General features: G+C 50.3%; 7 protein-coding genes across 7 annotated transcripts; 1 reads left to right on the top strand and 6 right to left on the bottom strand.

Moving 5' to 3' along the window:
• Positions 1–1349: 1349 nt before the first annotated feature.
• On the top strand, positions 1350–2574 carry N7515_004736 (putative 6-hexanolactone hydrolase; the record flags this gene model as incomplete). The annotated part of the gene is made up of 3 exons (XM_056665480.1): positions 1350–1552; positions 1628–1773; positions 1862–2574. The coding sequence occupies 3 exons, from the start codon at positions 1350–1352 to the stop codon at positions 2572–2574; spliced, it is 1062 nt and encodes a 353-aa protein (XP_056522430.1).
• A 167-nt stretch (positions 2575–2741) lies between these two features.
• On the bottom strand, positions 2742–3893 carry N7515_004737 (putative Coatomer subunit epsilon; the record flags this gene model as incomplete). Its single annotated transcript, XM_056665481.1, has 6 exons — positions 2742–2850; positions 2922–2983; positions 3036–3161; positions 3230–3365; positions 3444–3813; positions 3869–3893. 6 exons carry the CDS (start codon positions 3891–3893, stop codon positions 2742–2744), a joined length of 828 nt encoding a protein of 275 aa, XP_056522431.1.
• Positions 3894–4360: 467 nt separating this feature from the next.
• Positions 4361–5069, bottom strand: N7515_004738 (uncharacterized protein; the record flags this gene model as incomplete). The annotated part of the gene is made up of 2 exons (XM_056665482.1): positions 4361–4844; positions 4900–5069. Coding segments are annotated over 2 exons (654 nt in total), but the record flags the coding sequence as incomplete, so codon positions are not given.
• Positions 5070–6233: 1164 nt separating this feature from the next.
• Positions 6234–6455, bottom strand: N7515_004739 (uncharacterized protein; the record flags this gene model as incomplete). Its single annotated transcript, XM_056665483.1, has 1 exon — positions 6234–6455. One exon carries the CDS (start codon positions 6453–6455, stop codon positions 6234–6236), a length of 222 nt encoding a protein of 73 aa, XP_056522433.1.
• Positions 6456–6862: 407 nt separating this feature from the next.
• On the bottom strand, positions 6863–8024 carry N7515_004740 (uncharacterized protein; the record flags this gene model as incomplete). Its single annotated transcript, XM_056665484.1, has 4 exons — positions 6863–7030; positions 7248–7406; positions 7474–7629; positions 7689–8024. 4 exons carry the CDS (start codon positions 8022–8024, stop codon positions 6863–6865), a joined length of 819 nt encoding a protein of 272 aa, XP_056522434.1.
• Positions 8025–9929: 1905 nt separating this feature from the next.
• N7515_004741 (uncharacterized protein) lies at positions 9930–10567 on the bottom strand (the record flags this gene model as incomplete). Its single annotated transcript, XM_056665485.1, is given in 3 exon segments — positions 9930–10124; positions 10136–10262; positions 10557–10567. 3 exon segments carry the CDS (start codon positions 10565–10567, stop codon positions 9930–9932), a joined length of 333 nt encoding a protein of 110 aa, XP_056522435.1.
• An 89-nt stretch (positions 10568–10656) lies between these two features.
• On the bottom strand, positions 10657–13398 carry N7515_004742 (uncharacterized protein; the record flags this gene model as incomplete). Its single annotated transcript, XM_056665486.1, has 1 exon — positions 10657–13398. The coding sequence occupies one exon, from the start codon at positions 13396–13398 to the stop codon at positions 10657–10659; it is 2742 nt and encodes a 913-aa protein (XP_056522436.1).
• Positions 13399–13420: the final 22 nt, after the last annotated feature.

The following is a 13420-nucleotide window of genomic DNA, read 5'->3' on the forward strand; positions in this document are numbered from 1 at the left end:
GTCATGATTCATGTCAGGTAACTTGGCGCATCGTATTTCACGAAGCTAGTATCGTTTCATTTGAAGACGCCAGGCTGCCAGAACTTTCGGAAACTAACAGAAAACAGATACGATTATCTTCTCCTGTCTGGGAAGTGAGGCAACGCAGACTTTTATTCCACGTTTGTGTCACCACTGCCCCTGTTGGTCTGATTAGACTGAGCTCGACGTCATTCGGACCTTTTGTCCTTGCCCGTATGCCTTTATCAACAACGAGGGAAAACCAAGCATAAGTTCTGGCTGTGCATGGTCAGCATAACACAATACACTGCCCAAGCCATCGTCGGTTGACGTGTCGTACGGCTCTAGGCTCGGCTGATGGCAGGGTTTGGAAAAGTGAAGCTGTGTCTTCCAACACATGAGGTTCTTGTCTCCTTTGGATGAAAGGTTCTTGTCCAATCCCCCTGCCATTCTCATGGCCAAAGAGTATCTCTTGTTGGTAGTTACCACGTACCCCATGTATGCCCACGTAACCTGGCTCATCTAGGTACGTCGCCGATATCAGTACAGCATCCCTCTAGCGACTTTTCCGCAGAAAAAGCTCACTTTTCTTTGATCAAAGAAATCCCACCGTGCCTTACTGGCGAATTTACCCAGTGACCCTCTGTGTCATTTGACGAGCAGCTCCGTTTTATGTTGGATTGGCACAGCTTGAGCGATCTTTCTCGGTCGAACGGCAACCCCTACCACACCGTACCCCAGTTCACCTGGCAACCACCTGGCCAGACATGTTCTTATAGACCTTTGAGATGGGATATCTGAGATCTCCTCACATTATTGATCTTCCAGACTTCCATCTCCAGTGTCCTTTAAACTGGTTGATGTGCGCTGATAAAGGTATCGCCGATCCGAAAACCATCGGGACTCGGAAGTGGACATGGCAATCCGAACCGACGCGCCCACGCCAGATGCCTCCCCACACATTCAGTGCTGGAGGACCCCTCGAACCTGCCCTTAGGGCCTTAATAAGTCAATACATCGCTCGATCCGTTTGTGTCTGCTATATCCGCATAGTCTTTGAACAAACGTTTCCCGGGCGCTTCGTCATACGCATGATAATGGGGAAGCCCTCGGCAACGCTAGCCCAGAGTCCCCAGACCCTGGGATCCTGCACCGGCCACGATCCACCGGACCTGCCCAAGGCCAATCAAAGCCCAGCGGCTCCGGATCGATCCCCATAATGCCGAGGGAATGGGAAAGAGCGGGGGGATCTATAAAATCGGGGAAGGGGAGGTCCTCCAGAGGATTTCCTTTGTTTAGACTCTCTCCTCCTCTGTAGCTCTTTTCAATTATTATACTTCGAATTCAGAATGGCTCCTAAAGATGATCTCAATCTCAGCTTCTGGGAGAAGGCTGATATTCCTTTCGTGCACCTGTCGCTGTATGCGAGCATGCTCTATGCTGCCGTCACTGGTATTTTCCGGGGTAAAGCTAGTCCCAAGCGCTATGATCACCATATCATAGCATCTGTTATCCGGAAGCTCGTTGATCGGTCCACTGATAAACAGAAACAGTATGTGATCTCTTTTCTTTCTTGGAATAGCCCCAACGAAAGGTACAAAGAAGATACTGACCTACTGCCGAATAGATACATCAATTCCTCAACTGGCGAGACCTACGCAGCCGTCATGAAGAAGCGCGGTCTCGCGCTCGAGGTCGTCCCGCTTCCCCACGACACAGAGGGCTACTGGCTCGGTAACAAGAACGCAAAGAACGTGATCGTCTACTATCACGGTACGTCCTAGTCCAATCTACGCAACCACGCTTCAAACCCTACTCCCATGCATACCATAAGGATTCACAAACTAACAAAATCAAACAGGCGGCGGTTTCGCCATGCCCGCATCAGCCGTGCACTTCGAGTTCTGGCTCGACATGCTCAGCATTCTGAACGGGACCGGCCAGGACGTAGCCGTCTTCTTCCCCCGCTACAGCCTCACTCCCCACACAAGATACCCAACCCAACTCCGCCAAGCTGTCGAAGCCCTCCGCCACATTATCGTCACAACCGGCCGGTCAGCGAGCAATGTCATCATCGGCGGCGATTCCGCAGGCGGGAACCTCGCCAGCGCAACCCTTCTGCACCTCTCCCATCCGCACCCGGAGATCGAGCCCCTGCCGCTCGATGCGCCGCTGGCGGGCGTCTTCGCGTACGCGCCGTGGATCAGCTTCAGCACGCAGTGGCCGTCCATGGAGTCTAACCGGTGGAAGGATATTATCACGCCTGGAGGTTTGATTAGGTGGGCTCAAGAGTATGTTGATGGGAAGGTTGCGGATAATTGGAATGAGCCGTTGAATGCGCCGGCGGAGTGGTGGGCTGGTGCGCGGACGGAGAGGATTTTGATTCTTGTTGGTTCGGATGAGATTTTGCTTTCGCCGGTTGAGGAGTTTGTGAAGAAGATTCAGTCGGTGTTCCCGAAGATTAGTTGTGTTGTTGGGACAGAGGAGTCGCATGATGCGCCGTTTTATACTAGGGTTAAGGAGGAGATGGAGACGACGACTGAGTTGAAACAGTGGCTCGCTGCGAGGCTGTGAGTTTGGATGGGATAGCAGTGCAGATTAGTTCAGTATATGGCATCTCTCAAATTAGGGACTAAACAGTTGCAAGAGTGAGAGGTCGTGTCTTTTCATAAACAAGTAGGACAGGTTTTCCTGACTCGGATCAAACAAAACAACAAAATATATGGAGCAGATACACGATTCTACGATGCCACCTTGGCAGAGAACTTGGCGGCCGCCGTATCGAAGAACTCGCTCTTCTCCTGGATATCGACAAGAAGGGCATGAGAGGGGTCGACCTGCTGTAATTGCCTAAGCAAAAAACAATGTTAGCATAATGGGATCCATGATTTGTTTAAGCAGATATGAAAGGTATGACATACGACTCCAGCTCCTCAGTGTTCTTGCCAGCCAACACATTCAAAACAATGCTGTTGGCAATCAACTGGACATCGTTAGGATATTTCTCAAGAGCGGCAGTGAGCGCAGCCCTCAGCCTCAGGCAGCCGACCCAGATGAATCTCAGCAACAGCCTGGCCAACAATAGACAGAGGCGCGGAGGTGCCCGGTGCGGAAGCGAGTTCCTCGTAGACGTAGAAAGCAGACTGGTACTTCTCGCCGCCCTATAGCAAAACACAACAGTCAGCACTTACTTCCTAATCTATCCCAAAGCCACGTTGTCAAAACATACCACTCTCATCCCAACCCACGACTCAGCAACGTTAATCAGCAGCGAATCCTGAGCCCAGCGCTTGGCGGCCTGGACCTCCTTGATCGCAAGATCGGTCCGGTTCTGTTGCAGCTGGATCTGCACAGTAAGAGACACACTAGCAAAAACGGAGATTGTCAGTTCCATTGGGTACTGCGAACTTCCTCCCCCCACACGCGAAACTATGGTAACTCACGCCTCGAGACTGTTCTGGTGTTTGGACAGCAGCGCCAGCGCCTCCTCGCTGTGGCCCTGGGCCTGGAGAACGGTGCCGGCGAGAACCTGCACCGTGCTGTTTTCAGGGTAGTTTTCTGCGAGCTCCTGGGCGAGTTGCAGGGCTGCGTCGGATTTGCCGGCGGAGTGTAGGGCCAGGGCCTTGACGGCTGACAGATCGGGGATGTCGTCAGAGGCCTGGAGGCTTTCGTCGTATTGGCCGAGGGCAATCTGGGCGCGGAGCTGGAGGACCTGCGCAGGGAGCTGGTTCTCGGGGGAGAGGGTGGTCGTGTCGAAGTCGATTACATTTTGGTATGAGCCGGAGTGGAAGGCGCTGTGGATGTTGAGGAGCTCTCTGCGGGGGTTGGAGTTAGCGGTGGTTGGGTTTGTGGGAATTGATGGTCTTACCGCCCTCTACGGAGAAGGGATCCATGGTAGCTGTTGTTTTGTGGGAATGGTTGGAGGGAAACTTTGAATAGTTAGGTGTTGTTGATGATGCGATGCGGCCGCAGTTGTTCACGGTGGCTTTACCAGGGTGAGGTAGGTTTGCCGAGATGGGACGGGATAGGCAGGTGCCCCGACCGCTTTTGGGCTGGGTCGACGACACTCCCGCGCTTTCTTCTACGATCATCTATGTCTACATTTATGGCTACAGTTGAATGATGAAATTGCAAACTGGTTTTATTGTGCTTTTCTCGCTTAATAACAGCATAACTTTCATGGGTATACGTGCTTGACAACTGGGTTAAAACCTCTTGGGATGAATCCCCCAGCTAGAAAGAGTGCCCCGGGGCTGGTTCTCAAGAGGAGTGTATTTGGAGAATCACGAAGATCCACCACAGCAGACAGGGAAACGTAAAGAAAACATGATCCTCAAAAGGATCATATAGATGTCCCACACAGCATCTTCTTCAAGGCCCGACATGCCTTGTGGGTCTTTGTCTTTATAACTCGTCCAACCAGAAGAGGGAACCACTGAGACTCAACGGGCTTGGACGAGGAGGCAGAAGAAGAGATGTGGGAAGACGCGGTTGAATCCTCGGACGGTGATGGCACACGCCCACAGAACGGAAACAGAGAACTCTCGAACTCGGTGTCCGTGGACGACGTATCGAGCGAATCTGTATCTTCCTCCCCGAACGAGTCGGCACAGCTCAGATTGCGTGGTGCACGTCTGATCTGGTTGTGCAGCCCAAAGAGGGTGGACTCGCTAGTTGGTCGCGGGAAGGGAGGTTCGTGTTCCAGATACAGAGGACCAGACTCTATCCGGAATGAATCAAGCGATGACCGCTCTGAGGAAGCGCAAGATTGAGTCTCTTCCGATTCCGAGGATGCGTCGGAGAGGTGGCGGGATCTCGGGGCCACCTGGTGGACTTTTAGTGTCCTGTGAAGATATCAGTATTCACATGTAGTTGAAGAGACCTATATAGAGTTCTTACCGTGGGTCAAGACTGCCATTGTCACCAGCAATGAAACCTATCCAGTCGAAGGCCGGGGCCTCTTCGTAGTATAACTGCACGGATGTCATCGTGCGTTCTTCTTCGTTGTAGCCTTCAGTGGTTGATGTCGGAAGGCTTTGAGGGTGTCGATGTTTGAGTGGATGGTACATCCACGTCTTGATGTCGGTCGAAGTATACTCGAGATAGGTATTCAAAGTATATGTATAATAACCTATTGAGGAAAGGATGGTGTAAGGTAAGGGAGATAGATGAAGAAGAAAGAAGAAAAGAGGAAGAAATGGATTCAGAAGGCTCAATATATGGACCATTGAGCAGACCTCCGATTCCCAAAACGCATGTCGGCAGGTGAGATCAGCATACTTTCCCTATGGATGACCTGTCAAACCTAAATCCACAGCCGCCGCAACCAAGAGCGCTGTCGGAACGCTGCAAAGAGCATACAAAGTATAGAAATGAGTAAGGACATGCTTCAAAGCACCTACGACCCACGGTACGGAGAAATTCATGATCGAGTTAAAGGGTCTGGACTCTGGGGTCCCCGGACCCTAATCGGGAAATCCGTTATAAGCAGTACATCATAGTGATGGAAGACTACAAGCATTTGGAAAGACAGAATGAGAGGGGAGAAGCGGCGCAGTCTATTGAAGGAAGTGAGGTGGCATTAATTCCGAATTAGATCTATCTACATGTTGCCTACGAATGAGCTGAGTGAGATGATAAGGTATCATAAGGGGGATATCCGAATAGCTAGTTGTAGTTGAAGTCTACACTCTACACAGTGAGATGGCTTAAGATGACTTGGGCGATACCTTGGTCAGGCTTCAAGCGTGTGCCTGTAAAGTAGGGGCTAGCTATAGAAAAGTGAACAGGACATGTGCACAGTACCTTTCCAAATGATACCAAGAAAAATCCTCTGTCCGGGCTGTTATATTCTTCCAGCCAACTGGCAAATCTTCAGCCAACTGGCGAGTCTATCCCACAAATTGCCCCGATAGGCACGAACTACACAGTAAGTGTCAATATCCAAACTCCAAAGTAATACCAAAACCTCACCAATCACAAAACCCTTAAAGACCAAACCAAGATGTCAACCGAAGACCTCAAACAACCCTCCATCAAACCCGCGAAGCAGACTACAAGCGCTTCAAAAACTACGCAGCCTACACCTCCTCATCGGCGCCCCCATCCTCCTAGCCCTCCCACTCCGAAAACTCGTCTACTGTCTTCACATCGTCAGCTAACAAGTAGTCTACAACATCTGTCTACAAAGATCAGCTTCAAGTGTGCAACAACATTGATTCTAAATACATTCTTCAAATAATCTCCAAATCTAGGAACTCCCCACGACCATGGCATCGCAGGAGCCCCCAGAAATCAAAGAATAGTACATAAATATTTTCCAATGTCTTCATCCTGAAGTCCATGAGTCCCTTAACGACCATGGCATCGCGAGGAACCCACAAGACAACCGAATCAACACAATTTGCCATTCCTCCAACATCGTCCTTCCGGAAGCCCGAAAGTCCTCCAACCATCATGGCCTGGCGAGGGACTCCCAGGAAAACCGTATAAGTACAAACATGAATTAGTATATAACCACATGAATAAATCAATGGCACATCCCCCCATTCGAGCCGTCGAGAGGGCAAAGTGTATAGTTTTCTTGTTTTCGGCGATGTTGATGTGCCCTCTCCTACGGAGTCATGGGAAAACCCAGCCCTAACAATTGTTGGATGCCGGGGGAAAAAAACCATGACCGGGACTGCAAGTAACAATTCCCAATTTTCTTTCATTTTCCCGTTCCTCTGCTTCTCCGTCGTTTCCACCGAATTTCCGTCAATCTCGCCTGGTCTTCCCTGCAGCCGGGCCAGTTGCACCCGTCCGAGCAGGGACCAGACGACTGTTTCTCCGTGTCACCTGTCACGAAGCCATGTGAATTGCCCTACTCTGGGGTAGGTGATCGCTTATTTTGAAGGAAGGATACACCCGATTGAGGAACCCAGAGGTCAGGGGGCGTCCAGGGGTCATGGGTGAACTCCGTTGAGGACAGGATGGCTTGGGACACGTTGTACCAATGAGGGCTGAGAGCAGGGTTGGCAATACCGCTGATCTGGTGAGCTCAGTTGGAGATCAAGCTAGGATCGAGATCGGTAGCTATTTTGATCATCGCGTGGGCCTGTTAGGTTGGTTAGAGAAAGAAATTACACTCGGGATTGCCTTGCAGTGTGGGGGACGGGAAGGGGAAGCAAGCCTGAGGATGGAAGGTTGGAGGACGGAAGATGGAGGTTTGGGCAGGGGGGAAAAGTAGGGAAAGATGGGGGACTAACGATTTCCTTGACCGCGTAGGCACCCATGGTAAGAGCTTCGATTCTCTGGAGGGAGTTTAGTATGTCTTGGAGCCTCGTCTTTAGGTCATGGATCTCATTCACTGGGTCTTGCGCGAACTCTTGGAAGAGTGGTGGTGCATCGGGCATCTCGATGTCGTTCTATATTCATTGTTAGCATTTGCTCTGTTACCTAGGGAAAGCAGGGGAAAAGAGAATATTGACTTACTGGCTCATACGATGGGGCATCCATCATCTCAATATCGTAGTCCTGATGTTGTTGGCCGAGCAAGGTATTCTGGCGTGGTCGTTGCAGACGCGAGTGTGGACCAGGGTTGGCTCCCACGGAGGTACGGCTCACTCCTTGGTCAACTCGACTTTGGCTCTATGATTGTAGTTAGTACATATCATCAATATAAATGAGGGGGAAATGGAAATACTTACAACATCTTCCCGTCTAGTACGGTGGAAGTCTGGTCGGAAGTTCTTGCCCTTGTAGTTAGGGTTGGGGTTGCCAGTCTGATAACCGTGATTGTTGGCGTCTTTGCCATTGCTATGGCCGTTCCGATTCTTGTTCCATTGATTGCCATTGGCATTTCGATTGTTGTTCCAATGAGTGTTGGTGTTGGAATTAGCATTGGAATGGTTGTTGCCGTTGGCGTTGCGGCCGTTGTTCCAATTGGCATTGGCATGTTGGTTCTTGTTTCCACGGCAATGTTGAGCTCCATTGTTCTGATGATTTCGAGGCCCAGTGGGCACAAAAGACGAGTTCTGGTTCATGTTTTTGTTGTCTCTGGTACCAGTGGGTTGATAGTTGTTGGGGTTGCCCCAGCCAATGACTCCTTGACTATTTCTGGCAAAGGGGACCATTCGATTGAGCTCCGAAACACCGGATTTATACTTGGAGAAGTTGCCTAACCTCTGTTTTTGACGGGTTTTCCACTTACACGATGAGCCCAGGTTTGGTTTTGCTCGACCCTCACGTCTTTTTGGCTTTTTTGGGAGAGACTTGTTTGATTGGGGCCTCGATGGGATTTCCGTCTCAAGAGTGCAACCCAGCAAGACCGACGCTTAGAGGCAACTCCCTGGTCCGGGCACCTTGCGATAGAGCTGGCTGGGGGATGGTAGAGGGAAGTAGATGGTGGAGAGAGGTGGCGTGGTAGAGCCCACGTGGAATGGTATAGAGTAGAACAGATGACAGGAGGTTCCAACGAAGCATTCTTTGTGGGAGGCCAGTAGATGGCAAGATGCAGTAGCCGGCGAGGTGCCGGTAGATGTATGATATATGCTGTTGAATCCGGAAACTCGAGGTATATGTCCCAAGTGTGAAGAGTTTATAGCCAGGGAGTAGATGAAATGCACTCGGATGGAAGTGCTAGATGAGATATAGTGATTGCTGTAGCAAGATACCCCTGGAGGGGTGATGAAGGGAATGGATGAGAAGTTAGTTCAGAACTGGGGAGAGGGGGTTTATATGCCCAAGCTGGAGGTTAATCGGTCAGGTGTCCGTCGCTGTTTACGGGAGCGGACTGCGCTGAATCTTTGGATTCTGGACTCGCAGAATTCGACCTCTGGAACAGAAAAACGTTAATCTATCCTAATGGGCCCATGGCTGGGTTTGGGGACCAAGACCGTTATATACCGACATACCTAAAAGGTAGTCGGACGAGTCGGACGGAGAGGAAAAGCGAACAATGGGCCATTGTTAGAGACAAAGGCAGACAAAGAAACTTCAGAGGTCCTTCATTAGGTTTGACCCTCGACCAGATACTTTTGCGAAGGTTTCTGGACCCATTAGAGAATCCGACGTCCAGAATGGAATCGAGGTCTGGGATGTAGATGGCCATACAACCGAATCCATTCTGAGTTCGCAGCAGGTTTCAGGGTCTGCTGTCTATTTTCGTTTGGTTGTCTTCTTCTGCCGTTGAATAAATGACGAAAGACCAGTTTGATCGGGCAGCTCGATGAAATAGTGTTGTTGGTAACCTTTTATCTCCAACATTTCCCCAGAGTTCAGAACCCTGCCACAAAGCCACCGAAGTTAAATCCCCCAGGCACAATCGACTCAAGCTTTCCTTAGGTTTCTTTATTTCCATGGTATGGATCTTGATGATCGACAACTTTATTTGAATATCCTTTTCTGCTGCACAGTCCCCCGGGGGCTGGAGATCTATGATTGCCTAATTTGGCAGCGGAAGCATTCCGAATATGCTCAAACATTTGCAACACTGCACCAGTTCCGAGGTTGCAGAGAAAAAGACACTAACAGACTGGAAAGTTCAGATAGACAAACTTAGTGACAGTGAGTCATTCGTTGGGGGAATTGTATGAATCTATATTCCAATGCCGAAGTCTTCCTCGGAAGAGATATGAGGTCATATCAGGAACCTCTGGAAGGGAGATTGTCACCAATTCAAGTCATTTATACGTCGACTGGGTTACTAGAACAGCGTATCATATGCACATGTTGCTGAAGAGCTCACATAAGAATAACCACACCATAACCTATGTAATGCGCCGGTCAACACCAGTACCATCGATCCCAGCGCTAAAAATAACCCACCAGCAGACCAGGGATCCGACATTAGAGGTAAGGAGTTAAAAAGAGTGACGGACCAGCATCACTCGATAACACACTCCACCATCCGTCATATGCTGTTCAGTGGCGAATTGCACGCTTTGCTTTCAGAGAATCCGTCCCATTTCCGGCTCCAAATCACCCTCTCTTTTGCGCACATGCTCAACCTTCAGCTGCTTAGTCCGAGGCCTGTTCACAGCGGCTGAAGCACTGTCGTTCGACACCAGACTCTCGCGCTTGCGCATGCCCGCCTTGGGATTTTCTTTCTTTCGCCTGTTCTCCTCCTTGATCTTCAGGCGCCGCTGTACCTCACTACCTCTGCGGAGATATCTTCAGTTCCCAGTGACGTCGACGTGCTGTAACCATCCTCCTGCGCTGGCGCTTGGAATGAAGTATCGTGGGATCGCTTTGAGGCCCGAAGTTTGTACTCAGGGCCAGGCCTGGTATGGTGGATGACCAGTATTAGATTTAAACTCTACGATTCGGTTATTGAAGCTGTTCTGGTTATAGACCTGACACGTAGCTATCCTCTGTAGAACGCCAACAGTGTCACTGGTGATGAGGACTCCTTCTTATTGCTTGATACACATACGGTAGATTGAAATAGTGCCTATGAAAACAGTAAATGGCCCTTCATATGTCAATGGCTACTAGAAGGTCGTGTGGAATCAATATTCAAGACAGTATATCATGTCAAACTCACTCAAAACAATCCCACTACCTAGCCTCGACACATCATATCCATGTAGCAAGCAAATTATGATTCTTTACCTATTTTCAACGGCCAGCTATAAACTCTCCAGGGCGTCAAGCAATACGGACAGAACTATCCCATCAACCCTGCCATCTGAACCGACCTTCGCTCAGTGTCTTCACAACACCCAAGGGTATGAACTCACGATTCACGGCAGCCAAGCTACCATAGGTACGAACGATCTCTTCGTAGTACAACTCCGCCACCCATCGCCAGTAGGGCGTCATCTTATTCCAGTCATTAGAAATGGCGCTTTCAGCAGCGATGCCGTTGACTGCGAACATATTCTGCTCTTTCAAGAATCCAAAGGTCCGAGACACGCTAGTTTCGCTCGGCACTTCGGTCAACCCCCGATACACGTCCAAAAGAGCGGAGCTAAACGTCTCTGGGTATCGAGTGTATTCTTCCAGGGACATGAAGGGCTTTATGTCGATGCCCCATTTGCTCAAGAACGAGACAGGGAGGTCAGAGCCATCCTTCTTGAACTTCTCTTTGGCTGCTTCGTAATTCTTCTCCTCGATCAAGGCGGCCTGGCGCAAAAGTCCCCCTGGCGTTCGTTTGATGTTCTCGCGCATAGCAAGAAGCCCAATGAAAGGATTGAGAAGGCCCAGGCCACCAAGCTCGACGGGGTAATAGAAGAATCCGTCTGGCAGGCCGTGGATATCGAATCGCTCTGCAATCACAGTGCGGAGGTAGTCGGTAACGCCGCTGTGATCGGATGAACTTCCGCTGTTAGATGTTTTGTTGAATAGTGTGCGATCAATGCGGCTCAAGGTAGAGATGGCCATGTCGATGTGGTCTCGACCGAAGCAGACGGCTGGTTTGGCGAAGTTGTTGGTGAAAAAGCGACCGAAGTAGCTGTTCCACGCTTGTACCCAAGCAAACACACTCTGGCAAGACGAAAGCTGGCGTGAAAGCTCTTCGATGTGCTGGTCAATCAGGCCCTGGTTGATGACGAATCTCTCTTGCTTTGCATCCAAAATCAGGAGGCCCCAGCGAATATCACCGGTGGGAAGGATAGACTCTTTTTGATCGTTGGTCCGACCCATTTGAACAGTTCCAGTCTTCTCCTTGTTGAAATTGAGGCCCATCGCCTGAGTGAACTTTTCCATTGCCTCCCATGCTTTGACGCATGTGGCCTCGGCTCCCCAAAACCAGAAGTCATCGTGGAGTCGGTAAAGGAAACAGCCGTCTGTGGCTTGGTTCACCGCATAATCCATGCAGAAGAGAACACACTCTCCGAGGCAGTCACCAAGTGTATGGCTCATCGGAATACCACGCTTGCGAACTTGGACAGAGGCATCAGGACCATGATGGGCGAATTTGAGTGGGGCCTCCAGGAACGTCCTGAAGAAATTGAGCCAAAGCTCAGACACTCCAAAGAATTTCATCACAGTGAGTAAGGTGGCATGGGGCATTGACGGGCCGAACCACTCAAAGTCGGACTGAATGGCAGTAAACTCCCCGCGCTGGTGCTTATGGATGATGGATTCTGTAATAAGCAGGTGAAGGAGAGAGTACTTAGTTCCCAGGACGGTGTTCGAATCCGTTTCTGCTTCATCATATTCCCGAGCGCCTTCCTCTGTTGATAAGGGCAGTTGACTCATGAAATATTGGCTGCCGTATGTTTCCGATCGGACTCGATTGATCATACCAGAGTTTGAGTTCGCTCGCTGACCGAGGAAGTACTTGCGTAGATCTTTGTGGGCTTCAGGAATATCCTCACGCAAAGGTTTCCAGGCATTGGAATGCAGGAATGCCTCAAATGTATTGCGCAGTTGCACAGCCCACTTTGTCCCGATGTACTGCAGTAAAAGCGCATCAAGGAGGTCCTCGTCCATGTAAACTCGATATTTGCCGTTGAGATGACGCCGCATGTTAATATTAATTCCATCCTCGCCTCCTGTCCACGACCAACTTTCGAGCGAGGAAATGCGCAGGTTGAGCACATCCGCCACTTCCTGGGCGACCTCATTGTTCCGCATGAACTCCTTTAGAATGGCTGTTTTCTCGCCGCTGAGCAGGTCAGTCTTCTGCAGTGCGCTGGAAACCCACTTGAGGCTGTTCACGTCAAACCAGTCTCCCTGTGAGGCTAGATTCGTTCCAAACGATTGAATGCTTGATCGGAGATCCGTGAGCGCGTGCTGAGAGAGCTTGGTCTGGGTGAAAAGATCACTCAGGTAGGACTGGATATCGGACTCGTTGACATGTGTAGCAGGGGTGAAGACCATGGATTCCCAGATAGCGCCCTGCTCATGCATCTCCGCTCGCCCAACGTTTTCGAAGCTGGAATGGGAATCTATAGAGGTAGTTTCATCCTCCACATTCGGAGAGGAGGCAATACCCCCATCCAACTCTGACAACCACTCTGTAACCAGCTTGCTATAGAAGGCACTATGCTCATGTTTGATCTCGAGATACCGCAGCTCTTTTTCAAGCTGGGCGATCCGATCTCGAAGAGCTGCCTGGGAGACAGAAGGATCGTGCCGGCTTTGGAGAAGGAAGCGGCGGATATTGCTATGATCCCCTCGCTCCAGCCGACCAACTCCTCTGCAAGTCAGGGTATCTCCTACGTCCTCATCTGAGGAAGCTGCGTCTAGGGTCGTGTCATTTTTGTCGACCAAATCTTTGGGGTATCCTTTCAACCGTGATGTACCATCCAGCAGAACCTGAGCACGAGTGCGCAGATCAGGGGCTGCGTTGGCAGCTTCAATAATCTCGGCCTTTCGCAAATCAAACAACGCGCGCTGCTTGGCAAGCTCCTTGATTTTCGTAGCTGTGATTGACTTCAGAGACTGCGGGAGGGCTCCATTTGAAGCCATATTGTAGAACGAGTCTCAGGTG

This window comes from Penicillium bovifimosum, assembly GCF_028826915.1.
Source record: "Penicillium bovifimosum strain IBT 22155 chromosome Unknown utg000004l_segment0_segment0, whole genome shotgun sequence".
NCBI classification, from domain to species: domain Eukaryota; kingdom Fungi; phylum Ascomycota; class Eurotiomycetes; order Eurotiales; family Aspergillaceae; genus Penicillium; species Penicillium bovifimosum.